This window comes from Corvus brachyrhynchos, unplaced genomic scaffold (assembly GCF_000691975.1).
Source record: "Corvus brachyrhynchos isolate BGI_N302 unplaced genomic scaffold, ASM69197v1 scaffold101, whole genome shotgun sequence".
Lineage (NCBI taxonomy): Eukaryota > Metazoa > Chordata > Aves > Passeriformes > Corvidae > Corvus > Corvus brachyrhynchos.
Genome location: NW_008237239.1, coordinates 2,091,401 through 2,110,442, shown reverse-complemented (window position 1 = coordinate 2,110,442; position 19,042 = coordinate 2,091,401). Strand labels below are relative to the sequence as shown.

Genomic DNA, 19,042 nt, shown 5'->3' with positions numbered 1-19,042 from the left:
TTACTCTTCAGCGGGAGCTAAAATGGCTCCCCCCATCCTCCTGGTAATTCATAGCTAGGAGTTCACTGCTGCCATCTCAATATACGGTTGCTCCACAATTTCAGAGTTATTTTAAGAGAGAACCTCCTCAGTTCACTATAACATATTTCCAAGTTAACAGAAAACTTATGTTGCTAACCTAGTTAATTTTGGAAAGCACTGCACAGTCAGCTACTCTCCACTGCACTAAAGTATAAAGTAACACTCATGAGATGGAGGTGATCAGCACTGCAGCAGCTCTAGGTATGCCCTTCCTCTCAAATTCTGAGGTTGGATGCACTTCTATGGCTTTTTGTAACAAAGTGATGACCAGGACGGAGGTACATGCTCACACTGTTTGGGAGAGCCCCACCTGCTCTAACACCCACAGGTGCCCCTGGAAAACTCCACAAGTTGAGGAACATCCAGAGATCCCTGCTCCAGGCTGATCAGGAACTGGCAGCTCTGCTTGACCATGACCATCTAGCTGGTTTGATAATTAATTGTGCAATTGCCTTCTGAGATAGCGACTGCCATTTCAAATGCTCAAGGAAAAAAAAAAAACCAGAAGCATTTAAACAAAACATTCAGAGTCCATCTATACAGTCTGGTGCACAGATTGTGCAGAAACACAATTTTCAAGCCAGAGTAGCACAGCATAACTAAAGGACGCAGGCCTCACTCAGAGTATTAAATATTTATTTCCATACTGTTATCAAGAAGACATTCAATAGGAGAGGTCATAATCTCTTTTAAGGACATAATTTGCATTCAAAATTATCTTTAGCAATTGAAGAAGTAATTTAAGAACACTGGCAGGAAATTCAGCAGTTGAGCAGCGTGGTCTATACACGAGCAAGGAAAAACCAAGTGGATAATTACTGGCACAGCAGCAACACTGCTGGATGAGACGTCAGAGAGCCAGAAGTCACCGATGTCACACTGTTAAAGTCAAGCACCATGCCACAAAGTATAAACACAAGTCTCCGTGACAGAAGAGTGCTGACTGTAATGCTGACATACAGGTGAGGCACTTGAAGTTAAACACAGACAAATGGGAGGGAAAGTCCCAGATGAGAGCAGCAACAAACATCAAAAGCTGGAATGAATGGCCTACAAGGACACATAAAGACATCAAAACTTTTGCTTAGCCTAGAAACAGGGACTGGGAAGGCAGTGACATGCTAACAGCCTTCACTTATATAAAAGACTGCTATAAAGAGCATAGGAATTTTTATTTTTTCCCTTCTTTCTCTCTTTTCTCAGAAGGTAGGTTAAAAACTCTAGCTTAATTCACAGCAAGAGATTCTTAGGCTCATGCAAGAAAAAGCTTCAGAAGACAGCTACAAATGGCATAAGGCACCCTGCAAAACCTCCTTTCTAGGCAAGCGTTGGTACTGGGAATTGGCACAAAGCAGCACTAAGGGCAGCAGCTCCTGCTGACCCATGGCCCAGCTCATGAGAATGCAGACATGGTAGGGACATTGACAGGATAACAAACTGCATGGATATAAAGCAAAGGGGTGTGGTTTTTTGGGAGGTTGGGGGTTCTTCTGTTTATGCCTTATTTTGAAATTCATTAAATGACAGAATTGTAAAGTAACATTAACATTTGGACAATGTTCTCAGGCACATGGTGGGATTTTTGGGTTATCTTGTGCAGGCCAGGAGTTGGACTCAACGATCCTTGTGGATCCCTTCCAATTCAGGATATTCTGTGATTACTGCAGTCATTCCAGTTCCTGCAGTGATGTCATGCTCTGTTGTGTTCCTGCCCACCACCATCAGAAGAACTGGCAGCAGCTATGCAAGAACCATCCTATCCCTCAGGTCAGCAACACAAAACACAAGTTTGGTAGAAAGAAAACTACAGTCTTTTCAAAGCACATCTCATTCTCATACTGTATCTCATTCTCATCCTACTGCATCCAGGAACAACCACCATCAGCAGTGACACAAAAGGCAAATTCACCATCCAGCACATTGAATAGTTTAAAAAGATGTGTTGGTCAAGTATTTATTTAGGACTTAGCTCCAGAAAGCAGGCTAACACTCTCCACACTCTTCAACATGTCAAAGGCAAATGTTTTTGTGGATACACAGAAATACTTGCAGTTGTATTTTATCTATCGGGAGCCAGGCCTGTGCTAATTTGATGCTTTCCAAAAAACCCTAAGATGGTAAACATGTAAAGCAAAACCCATTAGATAACTAATGAAAATTGGAAGTACCCTTCAAGACAGGTGAGGTAATTCCACACTGCTCTCTGCCTTGCTTTTAGTGTAGAAGGCGGCATATGGGTAATTAGCAGTCAGCTCACCAATTCTCAAAATTTTGTAAGCTCATACAGCTAATGTGGTGTGCTAAAGAATTATTTCAGCAACACTGAGTGGGCAAAAGTCGTAGAGAGAAGTGAGATGGATGGCATCGTTTGCACTCACTTGAGAAATCCTAAGATGCGCAGAGAAAGGGTTATTGATTTTCTTATGTTCATTCAACACAGTTCAAGGGGAAATCAGCAATGTCAACACACTATTTGGCTGGGAAAAAATGAAGTTGTTTTCAATATCAGCTGCCTGCAAATTTAGTTGTTCTCAAGACTGCAATAAAGCTTAGAGGCCCTCTTCTGAAAAGCCATTTAATTTTACCAAAGTGTGCGACTGCTATGTTTAAAAACTATTAAAAAGATGAAGATCAGACCTTTTAATTTGTGTTAACTATATGAAATTCTGCCATTCTGCCCTGCAATTTCTCAACTCTGCTGGGTGAGTCCTACTGAAGAAAACAGGAATGAAAAAGAACTATGAAAACATTCCTTACTTTACCAAGACTTTTTTTTCCCTTTTTCTCAAGTGCTGTTGAACAGCTGGTTGCAACATTTAATTTTGTGGGACTAAAGAGCCTTTGGAAGTAGTCAGCTATGCTGAAGTCAAGAAAGCTGCACCCTTCAAAATCAGTTTGATTCATTACCATCCACTGCCAGTAAACTGGTTCCAGTTGCTTCCACTCCAAAAAGGCTTCCAGCTGCATGGTTTCAGACTCCAGGAGATGTAATAGCTACAGGAAAGGAGACAAAGGAAAGGAAATCAGGTAATGTTGGTCACTTCAGAACTACATGAAATGTGTGCTGGGCCTGAAGTACAAAAACAGTGTGAGTGGTACATGGGACAACTCTGGGTGACTTCACAAGAACATTGTAAAAGCAGATGGGGAAACATGAAGTGAAACACTTCTTCCAGCATCACTGATTGATATCCCTCACGCCAAATGTACCAACTTCTTCAGCTTTTCTACACATAAATGTGAGTTTCCATATTGTTTGGAGGTATCAAAGAGACGTGCTTAGGTGAATGACCAGCTTCAAGTCTTCTATGCTTTTTGATTACCAAAATAAGCTGTTTCTCCGAAAGTATTTTTCCGCATCTATCCTTTCACTGTGAAACAGCATGGAAGAACTCACTCTAAAATGTTACGTATTTTATAAACTGTCTGATCTGCTGCATGAGGTATCCCTCCCTTTGCCTGAGAGCACTCAAAGGAGAGATGTTGCATTATAGCCACGCAAATTATAATTTTTTCACAAATATATACATGATACACATATATGTACACACATATGCGATGAAGGAGACATTCCAAGACTAAATATTTATATATCAGAAAAAAAAAGTTCTTGTAAAGAATGATAACACGAACAAATTTACTATAAATCAGAGCTCACCAGCTTTAACAATTTTTGTTCTGACCATATATTTGAAATGAACAATTTTAACACCAATCTGACACCAAAGGCAACTTCTTAAGATGACCACAAAGAGTGTAGTGCCTTGAGGAGCATGGAAAGGACCAGACCAGTACCAGCTAAATCCATCTTGATGCCATGATGATTTTTTGCCTTTTCTTTTATACCCCTTTTATACCTTTTTATAACTTCTGTATTGGTAGGTTTTTTAGCCTACATTCTTAGACTTATTTGTCAAGCTAGGAGACATTTTAGAAGCTTCATAGTTAGGGATCAGTGTGCCCCAGACCCCAAGGTCCTCTCCAGAACACATTCTATAAACTAAGATAGAACCATCCAGGGGAAGGTTCCTTGGGGAGGGGGGGGCTCATTCGAGCCTCTCATTGGGGAATCTTTGATAGGTATGCTAATTAGTAAGACCTATAATGTTAGATCAGATCTATCAGGTGTGTGCATTGCGGGGTGCATTTCGGCGCATTCCACCTGGATGTGGTGCACCTAAGGTTTCTCAAAATAAATACCAAGGTAAAATCCCTTTTTCCCTTCTAACTGTGTTTGATTCTTGATTTTAAGACCAGGAAAAGGCATCAATCTAATACAGACAACTAACTATCTTCTGCTAGCTTTGTTTGCTTTAGTTACTTAGTACATAACATAATTTAAGTAACTGCAAAGTCTGAGTTGACTTTGCAATTTTATTATGCAGGTATTACTTGAAGATAAAGGAACCAAAGAAAGGAAACCACTTTGCAAGAGTAACTGCTGGAAATTATAAGCAGTTTGCTCTAAAACACGGCTGGATCCAAAATACAATTATTACACATTTGCTCACACACCAGACACTTGGCATTACGCTTAATGACTCTGCTAGTTTCAAGCTCAGCTGGGATATAAAAGGTGGAAGAATGGGGTTCTGTCTCCTTTTTTCTTTTCTCCTTTTTTTCTTTTTCATAGGTACATCTACAGCACAAATGGCTTACATTATGGAATCTGAAGCTTGCAATAAAACCCAGCCAAAAAGTTGATTAAATATTCAGGGAACAGCGAAGTTACTTGACTTTAAAGTAGCTTTGTAATGTGGTCACGAGCTGCATGTGAATGCAGTATGAACATGTCTTATTACAGCTAGAGAGGGCTGAAAGTTGGAATGGGGAGTTTTTCATTCTGAGCCTTCAAAAAAAGAATGATCTTAATAAAAACACAGTCATCATCTTTATTCTCACTAGAATGTTAGAAGCGCCATATGCCACTTGGTTTCACAGCACAACTGAAAGGGTATGGTTCTGAAACTTCACCAAACCTCTGAAGGATCTGCTGGAGTTAACTGACTTTAACAAGAATCAAAGCTTCCTGAGCAGTCTCCTAATCTCAAACCCTTTGGGATCTTTTGTATTTAGGGGCTTTTGTTGCCTTTTTTTTAACTGCTTCATTAGTTACACAAAACTTGAACAGCTTGTGTGAAAGCATTCATCTGACTCACCTACTTACAGCATCCTCACCTTTCACTAAGGTATCAACACCCTCAGAAATATCAGGCCAGCAACTGTGTGCTAGCTTGCTTCAGCCATAAATCAGTAAAGGGATGACTACAGCCATCCCAGGAGGACAGTTTCCAGCATAGCTGGAATACACCGTGGCAGCCTCAGGCAAGCCTGCAATAGCCAACATTTGAGTTTCTACCCTGAGGGACATTAGGCACTGCTCCTGAATGCCAATATCCTCTGCCATCCTCTGTATGGGCCTTGCAAGGCTTTGATGTTATTGCAGCACAGAGAATAAAGCAGAACACAATAAAAAATAATGTACTACAAATATCCTTGAGACACCCTAGCAAAAATCATAAAAACAAATAAATGTTCAAGGTTGGGAAGGGACAATGGATTGTATGTCCATGTGCCTTGAATTTGGTCACAAGGACAGCCTCCACATGACCCAGGGGTGACAGGTTTTCACTCAGACATGCCTGCACTTGGGAATGAACATTTCTGTTAGGCAGCTTCCTTCCCCCAGCCTCATCCTCTGCACAAGCTTCTCACAAGCACTTCGTGTTCTTTAACAAACTCTGCTTTTTGTGACTTTGAGGTGTACATTTTCTTAGGTCACACATCACAGTCATACCAGAGCTGGTATTTCAGAAACCAAAGCCCAAATTGTACCTCTGCATTTCCCCCCCACCACAGTACCTTTACTTGTTCATTTACCACCAACAAGAGTTCACATATGCCATGAGCAGTTCCACTTCTGCTGCTACATGAACCTCTCAAAATGTAAAACAAATTCCTGAGCTGTAACTAAAGCTACCTGCCCATTTTCAATGAACTAAGAACCCGATACTGTCATGCCTCCTAATGAAATTTAAAGACTGAAGTCTGTAGAAGAGCATCAATATTTTTTCATTAAGAAAGTGAAGCAGGAAGTCAAAAATGTGCCTCACGTGGGTATCTAAGTGATGCTTAAGGATAATGCCTGAAAATTGTGTTTCGCTCTACACAAAATTAAGACAACAAAATCCATTTCCTTCATTCTTCTGGAGGAAGTTATTGCTCTAAAATATTTACACTGACTGAAAAAGTAATGACAAATTCAAACTGCTAATCTCTGTGGCAAGGCAATTCCATAATGACTGCTGAGAGCAAACACTTTGCAGTAACAACTTCTTTAAGCCATTGTAAAGAAACCACCCCTGGTGCAATCAACAGCTTTGCTATAGAGGGTAAACTGTGCCTAACTGAGCTGCCCCAGAGCAGGCTGCCAGGAAACCTCAGTGTGATGCAGAAGAATTCTAGCTCTGTAAAGAGCATGCCTTGCTTCCTCCGGCACGTGGTTGTGACCTCCAAAGCCAAATATCCAGCATCCAACCCAGATCACAGGCCTCAGGAAACTGTGGGAGCTTCAGCTGCAAAGTCTGAGATGACAAGGTGGTTTTGGATACTTCTCTAGAGATATTCAAAAGCCATCTGGACACAGCCCTGAGTAACGTGCTCCAAGGGACCCTCCTTGAGCAGGGAGGTCAGACCGGCTGGCCTCCAGTGGCCCTTTCCAACCCTACCCATTCTGTGATGCTCAGCAAGAGGCCAAAGTTGAATCTTCCTCAGGATCCACAAGTATAACTCATATGTTGTTTAAACATATTTGTAATTACTTTTTCTGTAGAGATATTAATCTCTTTCACATTATTTACCACCATATTACAAAAATCATTAGTGCCTGTAGACTGTTACGGAAATCAATATTTAATAAATTTGCAGCATAATGCTCCCTTTTCACGGGCTCAGTTCCAGAGAGCTCCCCACAATAAGTATTTAATCTCTGATGCCCACAGCTCATAATTCAACTACCACAGCACTGACGAAACTATTTTTAATCAAAAATTGCTCTGCCTAAATGTTCAGAAAATCATTTTATTGTTAGACAGACAAAAAATGGTCTTTCAGCAATAAATTCTGTTTCTTGGCTCAGAGACAAAACTCTGCTAATTCATCACCATTCACATACGTCTGTACACAGTAAACTTGCATTGGACTCCTGAGCCCTGCAAACCTCACTCCAGATGCCAACATCTCTGGAGAATTACTCAAGGCTTGAGACAGGGCTGGCTTAGTAGGAAAGCTTATATGGGGAAACTATCAAGACTATTCAATGATTATATTTGTTTAATAGGAAATTGCTTTATTCACTGTGCACTTGGGTAATTTGAATTCTAGTTCTGAATATCTCACAGCCACAGGAGAGAAGCTAAGTGGAGAAGTTCATTCTAAAAAAAATGCAAAGAAAAGAGGTAAACAATCATGAAAGTGACACAATTTACACTAACAGAAGTAAATCATAACTGGGACTAAGGCTTTAGAGACCTAACTGAGCATCAAATGAAACAAAAAAAAAATCCAACACATCTTCTCCTCTACCAATAGAAAACTCCCTTAACTGAAAAAACATGCAAACCTTGACAAATGAGAGTCTCTCAGCAGGCAGGCCGCTAGGTGGATGGCATTTGGTTTAAAATGGCACACACTGCCCAAATTGCCTTTGGCAGGGCTAAGTTTTGAGACCCCCTTCACCAAAAAACCCCAGAGAAAATCTCAGTATCACAACCATCTCAGGCTGGGACAAACAAACAGTGTAGGTGGACACACTCAGTGCTCCAAGTTTCAGTTCCACATTGTGATTCTTCCAGAAGCAAAGCTGGTTTAAGACATTGCCACACATCCCTTGGAGGCTAAAGCAAAAATAAACAGGCCTGAAAACTAGAAAGTCACGCTGGAGTAGTGTGAAATACAAGCAGCTGAAGAGCAAAAACCTTCAGAACAATAAGCAGCCTCTAGCCACAAGGCAAATAAAGACTGTCCCTAATTTGTCTGCCTGTGAAATATCATGAGACCCAAGACACAGCAGGAGAAGCACTGCAGCCCAACCATCACGAGGCAGTGGATCTGAAAGGCTCTTGGAGAACAGAAGTGGATGAGAATTTCTTCCAGCACCAGCTATGGATCCCATAGGGACCTTGACCAACATCCCAGCAGGGACAGGAAAAGACCTCTGGCTCCAGAAAATAGTATTTCTGTGTCTGATGAGCACCACCTCTTTTGGAGTTGTAATTTTGGGGGGTGGTTTTGTGCTACAAGGGCAAGCGGGACTTGAATCTTTTGCAGAAGACACAATACATAAAATACAAAACACAGCAGCTTTGGGTGCAGGAGTAGAATTCCAGATGCTTTGATATGTGCAAGATCTCCAACACCTAAATCAAAATATGTAACTTTTCCACCCACCAACGCCAGTTTTATGCCACCACAGCTCAAAATTCAACTGAGCTATCTCGGTTTCACACTGCTGAGAGCAGGAAATCAAACCACTAGTTAAAAACTTAAATGACAAAGATCATCATTATAAAACATAATTGCTATTTGTGGAGGGATTCAGAAAACAGCTGTTTAAAATGCAACTGAAAGAAAATTAAATTTAAAACAAACAGAATGAGGCATTTGGCAGATAAAAATTGTATTACAGCTTTCACATTGGTAGGCAATGAAGTGGGATGCATTAATGGCATTCATTTGCAGAGGAACGGGTCAATGAATGGACTGCTTGGCATTTTCCCTATGGAAACGGCATGTATTAAAACATGGCAAAAATACCAGGAAAAAGAAGACTGAAGTTTTATACTTCAGCAGCCAGGATCAATACATGTAAGAATGATTTTCTTACCCTAAATGTACCGATGATTTTGGGTGCCCAACCTGGCATACCTGAAATGCCAAATTTTCAGGCAGTACCAAATACTTTTAGCTCAGTTAAAGCACATCCAGTAGATACCAAAACTCACAATTTACTTTAGAGAAATCTCAGCGAGAGGATTTCAAAGAAAAGCATCAAATTGTATCACAGTACTGCCTGACAGCTGTTATTATTGTACTGCCAACCAAAACCCCCATGCAGCTGATGTCAAAAAAAGACCATTATTCTTCTGCTTTTATTCAGACTTTCTGTACACAGAACAAAGCACTATCCATACTCATTTCTTTCCTTTCCTCCCCCCCATACACTCACCCATTTCCCTGTATTTTTAACAGGCCACAGAAACACACATAGAAATCAACAAGAACAAGCAGTTTCTAACTTGTTTAACTGTTCTGAATTCAGAATTGATGCCACGCTTCTGAACAGCTCCAATATCCTGGGTTCCGTGCACTTCCACACAGGGTGTAACTACACCAAGAAGTGCTGGTTATAGGAGGAGCATCCCTGTGTGTGTACGTGCCTTGTTTTCCATGCACCTGTTCCATGGGTGTCCTGACCTCCCACAAGCACCTGCCAGCTAGCTCTCTGCCACGTTCTTTGCCTGCACACCTGTAAGGACCAGGTGGTCCTTACCCCAGGACTGGATGAGCAGCGACATCCAGACTTCCCCAGCTGTGCCTCAAGGGAGACAGGACAGAGCTGCACAGCTGCACCTGCACTCCCAGGACACCTTGAGATGGGTATCATGATGAGGACTGGCTTGTACAGCACCCACAGCAACAGAAACCCAACCTCTAAGCACCAACAAATATAAATGTTAAATAAAATTGAGGTCTTGCCCAAAGACAGAAAAAGAAACAAAGACGAATGGTTTCCGCCATCAGACACCCAACAGCACACAGAATTATCACAGATGTTCATCTTTGTTAAACAATTAATTTAAAAAATTATTCAATATGCAGATTAGTCTAAGCTTGCAGCTTGATATGAGTTACAGTTTCTCCCAGCCTAGCTCTTTGACAAGCCATCATAGACTATTTGTGCATGCAGGTATTTTCACACATTTTAAAATGTTACTGACTAGAGAAACTACTAATTTAAAGTCTGCTATAGTTTCTCATGTCAATTAATTTCTCTTGCTAGTCTCTTTCACACTTCTTTAAATTAAGCGACAAACATTTAAAAAGAATCACAAATCCAAAATCTCTCTCAAACCATGAGTAACAGCTGATTTTAGAACTCTATTTCCTTGGCTATTTAAAAAAACAAAAATACCTGCCAGTAGAGCTGAGTTAACATTATGGGCCAATTGCACACAAAGTTTAATTTTACAAGGCTGTAAAAACAGCTCTACCAGTCTCCTCACAATGTGAGCTGCAGTCTCACATCCAGAAAAACAGTTCAGTTCAGCTTTCCAGTAACAGTTCAGTTGTGGCCAAAGCCATTGTAATATATGGATTTAACTGCAGTCTGCTTCTTTAATCAGCAATGAGGCTGGAGAACACAGTGGTCCTGCCTTGCCTGACTTTCTGGATGGGTTAAGTGTATTTTTGATTCCGAGGTGGATGCAGGACAACACAAGGTCCCAGTTAGGGATCACAAAATGATCATAGTTCTGGGGCACTTCAGGATCAGCCTTCATCAATAGCTGTACTGTAAGAGAAGAGTGAGAAGCCTGGGGTCCCTTTTCTGTCAGAAGTTGGTAACTCATTTCTCTTTCATGCTCTTTCTAACAGCATGAAAACAACAACAGTGAGTACTCCACAAGCAGCTCTGCACTATCTAGCGGCTACTGTTAGCTTCAAGGCACAATTCAAGAGATGAGTCAGGAGTCTTTAGGGTCCTCACCCCAATTTTTTTCCTGATATTTTATTTGTTCCTTCAGGGAACAATCCAATACCCCAGTTAAGATCCACTAGGCTGCACCAGCAAGACCCTTTCTGACTCCATCACCAAAAACTATCAGCAAGTAAGCTACTCTCACTCTGAGGTCTCCTCCAACAGAATGTTAAGAGGCAGCATAGCATGACCAGGGGATTTTGATGTGGATACAAGACACACCTCTCACCACACCAGCCTCAGCTGGTAAGTGGCAATTCCATCTTCAGCTTACAGGCATCAAATATGATGCTGGTACAACCTTTGCTGTAGCACTGTGTGAGCCACAGTGCCTGCCTGTCCTCCCTGTGTTGACCCAAAGCATCACCTGAGCTGGACAGCTTGCTCCCCACACTGGGTTTGCTGGCCCTTCCACCAAAGAAAAAAAATGTGTTTGTGGCCCCCTCCCAAAAAAAAAAAAAAAAAAAAAAAAAAATCGAACACCAACTGATGATAAAATACCTCAGCCTTGTCTCTCCAGCTTATTAATTCCAGCTGCATTGTCTCAGGTGGAATTATATTATAGTATATCACTGTCATCATCACTGTCACAGCATTCAAATTATGTTAAGTATGGCATGAAACAAGCAAAAGCACAAAAGCAGCAGTGATGCTCAGTATCATTCCATCGGTTCTGCTGCTGGCAATCACAACCAAGCGTTCATATCAGTGCAGTATGTATAGACTGTGTGTCAGAGACACCTTCCTTTCTTAGGGTGTAGGAGTCTAACATATTGCTGCTACATAGTCCAACAATTTATGGAGTCCATGATAAACCACTGCATCATTTTTCAAGGTCCAAGAACTCTATAAGCTTGGTCAGTAAAATGTACTAAGCAATAACTCATCCCCAAAAAAATGGTGATGGCAACTACAGAACTGCAGCTCTATTAACTCCTTTTTTTTTTTGTATGGATAAGTTTAGCTGAAAGCAATATTAGTGACAAATTGCAGCCTGGGGAAATTTTCAGATCAAGGTAATAATGCTATGAGGTAGAATGATTTGCTTTAGTGTTGCTATATAATGCTGCCAGCTCCCTCCAACTGGACACTAACTGCAGCCAGAGGCCACCTTGCTTAAAAAAATATCTAAAGAAATATTTTAGCACTAAACCTGTCTGGAGTAATAAAACAAAATAGAGCGTCTTTCCCAAGAAGGGGCACTGGGAAAGTGAAATTGGGTAGAAAGTTCAACAACTAAATGATTCATGGCTGGTGACAAGCTAGTGCCTGTGAGATGAAGGAGCTTGCTGAACCACATTGGTGGGAAGGAACCTCTGGAGGTCTCTAATCCAATCTCCTGCTCTAAGCAAGGTGCTCAGGACTCTGCCCAGCAAGTCCTGAACATCAACAACGCAGCAGTCACCCCTGCTCCAGGATCTGGTTCCAGAGTCTGATCAATTCATGGGAATTTTTTCCTGTTTTACCTGGCCAGAATTTCTTGTGTTCTAACTTGTGCCTGCTGCCCCTTCTCCTGTCCCAGTGCACCTCTGCGAAGGGCTTCATCCATGCTCCAGCTCTGACCACCTCAGTGGCCGTACTGGATTTGCTGCTGGTGTGCCACTGTCCTTGTGCTGGGACAAGGACACCAAGCACTCAGGTTCACGAGCACTGGGCAGAGGGGCAGGATCCCTCCCTTTGCCCTCACAGCATTCCAGCTAACAGTGCCTGGGATGCAGTCAGCCTTTGCTGCCTGGGCACACTGCTGACTTCTGGGCAGCTTACTGCCCACCTAAGCCCCCAGGTATTGTTAAAGAGTACTGGACCAAGAGCTGATCCCAGAGGGACATCACTAACAGCCAGTTTGAGCTCAGTGGCCCAAACAATTTTCCACTTGCACCAGCGCTCACTTGTCCAGCCCACCTCTAACCAACTTGGCTATAAGGATGTCAGGATTTTCCTCGAGTGATACACGAACACAGGCACATTCTCTGTGCCTACCTGCCTTTCTCCAAGCTCTTTAATTGCATGTCTTTGCCTCCTCCTGGGATGGGATACTCCATACTGCTTTGAAAGAGAACCAGCAGCAGGATCCGAGGGGACTGCAGAGATGGAAAGTGCCTATCCCAGAGTAGGTGGAACTGAACCAACTGGGAACAGCAGGCATCAGAGGAGCAGAAACCATCTGATGCCACAGCCAGTTGCAGGGAAGGAGGATTCTTTTGATCACATTCACCTTTTGAGATTTAAAGCAGGTTAGCTCCTGTAGAGGTTTCTTTCTACAGCATGAGGAAGTGTCATTCATACATTCCTAGCCTCTCCAACCTCCCTAAATTTACTCTCCCATAGGTATCCTTTCTCCTGTCATCAAGCCTGAACTTCCACTCTGACCTCCACCTACTTTGTGGCTCTGGATGGTGCTTGTCCATCTTCCAGACAGGATCTGGAAGCCAAGCCCCACTGCTTCTGGAGGGTGAGTAAAACCTCCAGCAGCAGCACAAAAGGGATCAACAGGGAAGTTAGGAGAGGAGTTCCTCACCCAAAACAGCTGGTCCACTGCCTGCCCCAAGAGGAGACCACACAGAGCATTCAAAGGCAAGTCACTTATATAAAACTTTTTTCAGCCTTCCCTTCTAAAATTGACTTGAATCTGCTTTAGAAACTCCCACTACACATTATCTCACACAATTTGACTCCTCTTGCTTCCACAGTGCACAGCAGGCCAAAGATTTCCACCTTCTTAAGAAGGATCAGGAACTTGGCTACAAGCAGACAGTGTCTAAAAGCAGCTTTGAAGCCATTCAACCTCCTGATTTTACACGGATGACAAGGGTTGAATCTGTTCTGCCTCATTTTTGCAAATGAGTACCTCGATCCACTGTTGTCAAGAGGTTTTAATAACTCCTACAGCAAGCTATGTTTTATGTGATAAATGTCAGGAAATGAACTGAAAACCATTTGCCTACAGCATTTCGGAAGGAAGATGACATGGCAGCCTACCCTCTCCTGCTGTAAAGTGAATCATTAAAAAAGGCAGGAATAACATTCTTTGTTCCTGCCATGTAGCACAGGGTGGGCAGCACATACTGTCACTGACAGCTCCTTTGCTTTCTTAGCACTTATTCTTGCCTTGTGAAGAAATGTGAGGAAGAAAAATTGTATCTGAATTGCCCAGAGTTTTTTGGATTTCTGTTTTAAATTGTTTTCTCAGTAGCCACTCTCCTAGTCTACAGGAAATATGTAACAACCACCAAACCACCCTTTTGTAAGACAGTACTCACTGCTGTTCCAGTAAGCATCAGCCAAAAGGAACAAAATACACCAGAGCTTTTTCCAATTCTAACAATCTTCAGCATATCAAGCTTCAAACCAACAGAGCCTTCTCACAGAAAAGAAATGAGTAATAAGTATTCTGAATTTTAAAGGTGATCAAGGCAGTCCCACTAAGAAGACCACAACACTTAAATGGATTGTGTTGAGCATCCTCACACACATGTAAATGTGGATTTCCAACAGAGTTTGTCCTCCCTGGAGGCTCTGAAACTCTACCTATCCCAGCACAGCAATTTTGCCGTGCCCAGCACCACAGCACCACTCTGCTCCTGACATTACACCAGCAAAACACCAAACTAGAGACAGCTAGAGAGAAAGAATAAACCTTTCAACCAACACAACCCACAGAGGTTTAAAGCCAGTTTTTGCTCTGTAATTCAGCTTAGCAATGCCAAGCACCAAGGAGAAAGCAGCAGCCCAGGAGTCTCCCACGGGGTCAGAAAGTCAGCTCAGGAGAGGGTTGCCAAAACAGTCCTGACCCTGCTCATCATAAAGCAGCATCAAGGGTATATTTCATTTTAGCCTGCAGGTTAAACCCATCCTTACAACCTCCACTCCTCCTTTCAACAACCATCATCACAATTTGAGTACTCTGGATCATTCAGCTCCCTCAAGCTTTCTTGTGTGAGCCTCCAGGCCTCCTGCATTTAGGTGCTGGAGCCCCATATATAATGCAATACATCATCAGATCTGCTCTCCTCTGCAATATTAATGCCAGCTCCCATGTTATTTCTCACCAACCTGACTACCATGCATGTAAAATGTCTAAAGTAACTGTGGTTGGAAGAGCAACACAAAACATTAAGTCATTTAACGGGGGGAAAAAAGCATTGCCTTTCACTGGCAGTGTTGTTCAGAGCACATGGCAGTAAGCGTGCTTTACACCTCTAATGCACAACCCAGCAGGAAAAATGCTAAAGTTGGAAACTGTAGCATTCAAAGTTAAAAAGTGCCAGAATTCAAGCTGCCTGAACAACACTAGTTTGACCCTCCCACATGTATAAGGTCTAGAATTATGCAACCAAAATGTTTCCCTTCATCATCTGTCTCACCAAGGGCACAGACTGGCTGGTGCTCACTCCACATGCTATTCCTTTTCCTTTCAAATGGCGCATTATTCTGTTTGTTCTTCAGAGGGAAGCCATAGCCTTATTTGTCACACATCATTCAAAACCCATTCTAAAGGCAGAATTTTTATCTTGAAGATAAACAAGTTATCTTCCCTAATGACCCATGTGAGACGAGATAATAGCATTGCTGTCGTGCAGCAAATGGGAAATGAAAACAAGGAGATGTAAGTAAAATGCTTCCATTGCTTTTGGATGCCTTAACTGAGACTTCCAAGACATGATTTTCAGGAAATTTAAATGTTACTGTAAAGCACTTCATGGATACATCTACCCAGCATAGCTCAACAACTTGCAGGGATGGTTCGGGTAGTTGTCACTGAGATCCTGAGCCAGCCTTGACCTTCCTGTCTACATTCAGCCCCTTGTGCCTCGGTCTGTTTCTTTTCACGTGTACAATACGAATTCTTTCACATCAGAGCTACCTTGCTTCCACAATGCCCTCATTCAGGCTCCTTTTCCATGGGTCTCTCCCAGCTCCTGACTTCATTGAACAAGAGCCAGAGCAAAAAGGTTCTTCACTATCCATCCCATCCCCTTCCAGAGTCCTGCTTCAGCTCCCAGTCTGCAGCTCCTAACACAGTCCACATTCCCTGTGTTCTGCAATGAATATTGGAATAGTTCAGTAAAATCAAGTTAAAGACAGGAAGAGAGGAAAATACTTTAAAAGGGCAAAGCATTTGCTATTTTTATTCCAAGTACTGTGGCGAGCATAATTATGCAAATTCATAAAACTTGTCATAATTGACCTTTTCAAAACATGTGTGTCCATAGGCCTAACATACAGTTCTTTGGTGAACCTTGAAATTTATTAAAGGTCAGCAGCTCTAGAACCTAATTTAATTTCATCATTAAAGAATTAATTCAACATGCAGCCATCACCAATCATCAAGGAAAAACAAATTTGCTTAAAAACAGGTAAAAATTTTGATGCATTGGACTAGCAAAACCTGTACCTGTAAAAAGTTGTACAAGAAAATAAAAAAAAAGACGTTCTTGCTACAGAACCTATCAGTTTAGTTGTTGTTCTGAAAATTTAACAATGCCAAAATCCAAAGATTCTGGTCATCTGAAGCCCTGGAAGCAGCTCTGGTAAACGGTCAGGAGCCACTACTGATTCAAACTAAGTTAATTCTGGCAGTGTATAGAGTAAGATTAAAATCTCATTGTGTTTAGATTCTCCAGGGCTTGGCCGTCTCTTCTGTGCTACTGCTCCAAGAACTGTCACAGACCTTCATGCTCCTTTGGGGAAGATTGTTCTCCACCTTTACAATCTCATTTGCAGCGACAAGATCTCTCTCCACCTCGAAAACTGGTTCTTTCTGTGAAGAGCTCACACAGACCCTGGCACAACGCCTGGTAAAATGAAACTCCATGAAGATTTCGGTGACATCAGGACTGGCCAAGGAAGGATTTTGGACAGTACAGGCACAAAAAGAAAACCAAAACAGGGAAACCCCATGTTTTCACAAACACTCACAAGCCCCAGTGCAGTTACTCTTATGCTGTATTATTTTTTATGCAGGATCCACTTGAGAAATTTCAAGTACTTTTTTTCTTCCAGGAAAGTAAAACACGATGACAAATAGGCAAAGCTGTCCTTAATTAGAACAGCAGTTACAACACATAATACTGATCCTGTTCCATGACAGAAATGACAGAACTATGGCTTTTACCAAGGGAATGAAACAATAAACATATAAAAACCTGAGGGCCAGATCAAACAGAATTAGTTGCCAGAGCACCACAGACATGAATCTATGACAATTTATACCAATGAAGGCAGTTTGTCCTTGAAGCTCAAGGTCAGTTTTTCACTAAATACCAAATCTTTTTTCTGGAATTTACATGCAGTACAAGCCTTCATTTCCTGGCTTAAATCTTCTACCCAGCAGCATCACAGACTATAGGATGCATGTAATTTTTTTCCATTGGTATCTACACTCCAAGAAATGTGCTGCTTCAACTGCTTCTTGTACAACAGATGGAAGGACATCATAAAATATCAGATGGCTCCCTAACAGGCTCTTTGAAATTCAAATAAGGTTACACATCCTTCACCTCACCATACAAGACCACAACAGGGTTGATTACAGAAATACTAGCACGGGTCTGTGTCAAATCAATAATGTGACATGGTGTCAAGCTTATCAGGGGGGTTTAACTATTTATTTTCATTTAGCACCTGCCTGCAGCGCCTGTCACCACCAGGAACATTCCAGGAAGTCCCAAACAACCAACACAAGGACACCAAATATAGCCTGGGACACAGCAACTGGAACTATCTTGCCATAGTTATTCCATTTTCATCCAAAAGGGTGAACAACCTGGGATCCACTTCTGCAGATAATGCAATAGCACAGTAATTATTCAGCAGCCAGACAAATAACCTGTATTAGCTGACAGACCTCACTTTTGCAGCTCTGCCCTCACACACATTCCAGGAGATGGTGCTGTCCCTCGGATGCACTGAAATCACTGGTTTCTCTTTGCAGATAAAAACTTCAGCAGATCAGGGGCACTTTATGCAAGTGCACAAGCCCAGGACACCAACTGAAGACTCAACTTTCATGAAAAGTAACTGATAAATGCACATTCAGCATTTCTGAAAACTCCAATTCTATCAGCTCTTAATGCTTCCAATCAGAATGCACTTGTTCTGGAAAGAACAGCAGCTCTTTAGTGCTTTGCATGAATTCAAGCCATGGGCTATTACTCACAGAGAATAAACCTGTTGTGTCACCCATCTGTAACAGCCATCTGGGACAGATGTTTTAAAAGGAAACTGCCACAAGATTTAGGGTTCACTATCAACTTACCTTACACCTTGATCAGTTACCCCCTGAATGACACAGTAAGAAATTATGGACCCCACCTGATTGAAGGAAGCAATACAGATTCTTTACATTGGTGTCCTTCCCTGATATATCAACAGTCCAGAAAGCAGATCAGTGCTATGCCTGTACCATCCTATCCCATCCTACTCAATCCCTGCTGCTTGGAGAGCTAAAGCTCAGTTCAATTTTTTATGGGCATAGAATTGACCATATATTATGTATGCAAAGTCAGACAGCCCATTTGTTTGCTCTTATTTACTTGCTACAAAAGAACCTTAGTTTCTTAAGCCAAATAAATCACCTTTAAAACATGTTAATGATCAACAAACATAAACATTCTTCATAAATTTCTGAAACAAAATTATTAACTATTCACATCTAACTTCTATAAATTTCATTGCACGTCCATCTGGCAGACAGCTGCATTATTTATTTGCTGTCACACTCAGTAAATTGATTTACTGGCATTTAAAGGTGTCATCTTTACTCATTACAATTTCAATGATCACTCCAGCACTGCCAGCATTGCACCAATGACCTGAGTTTCAACTTTTAATCTCTACTACGATTGAATTTCACGTACAAAACAGTACATGAAGAGACAGAGGAAACTGAAGGACTTGGGTGCTTTGATTTAAAGTTCACTGATCTCTGTACAGTAACAATTTGATGAGAAAGTTAATTTAATGACTCAAGTGCAACATACACTTTTTTGAGCCCAAGGTAAACTTCAGACCTGGCAACACTGCTGTGCAGAATTAAGACAAAAGGACTTGATAGACAAGAGGAATGAGGCCGCATGCTTGGAACGGATTACTGCCCTGGAAAGCTTGGGGCAAATGTTGCTTACCCTGAGGCACATCATCTGCATGCTCTCCCAAGTATGCTGCCCAGATATATCAGCTACAGTGCCAGAGACCAGAATTCCC

At 41.8% G+C, this 19,042-nt stretch overlaps 1 protein-coding gene across 1 annotated transcript in view; it reads right to left on the bottom strand.

The window, feature by feature from the left end:
* The window catches only part of CUNH14orf80 (chromosome unknown C14orf80 homolog), a gene marked incomplete at its 5' end in the record, with an annotated part of 67,915 nt that overhangs the window by 21,221 nt on the left and 27,652 nt on the right, over positions 1–19,042 (bottom strand). The window contains one exon of the mRNA XM_017729579.1: positions 2,988–3,075. Coding sequence (XP_017585068.1) covers positions 2,988–3,075 — 88 coding nt within the window. The remainder of the gene's footprint in view (positions 1–2,987; positions 3,076–19,042) is intronic.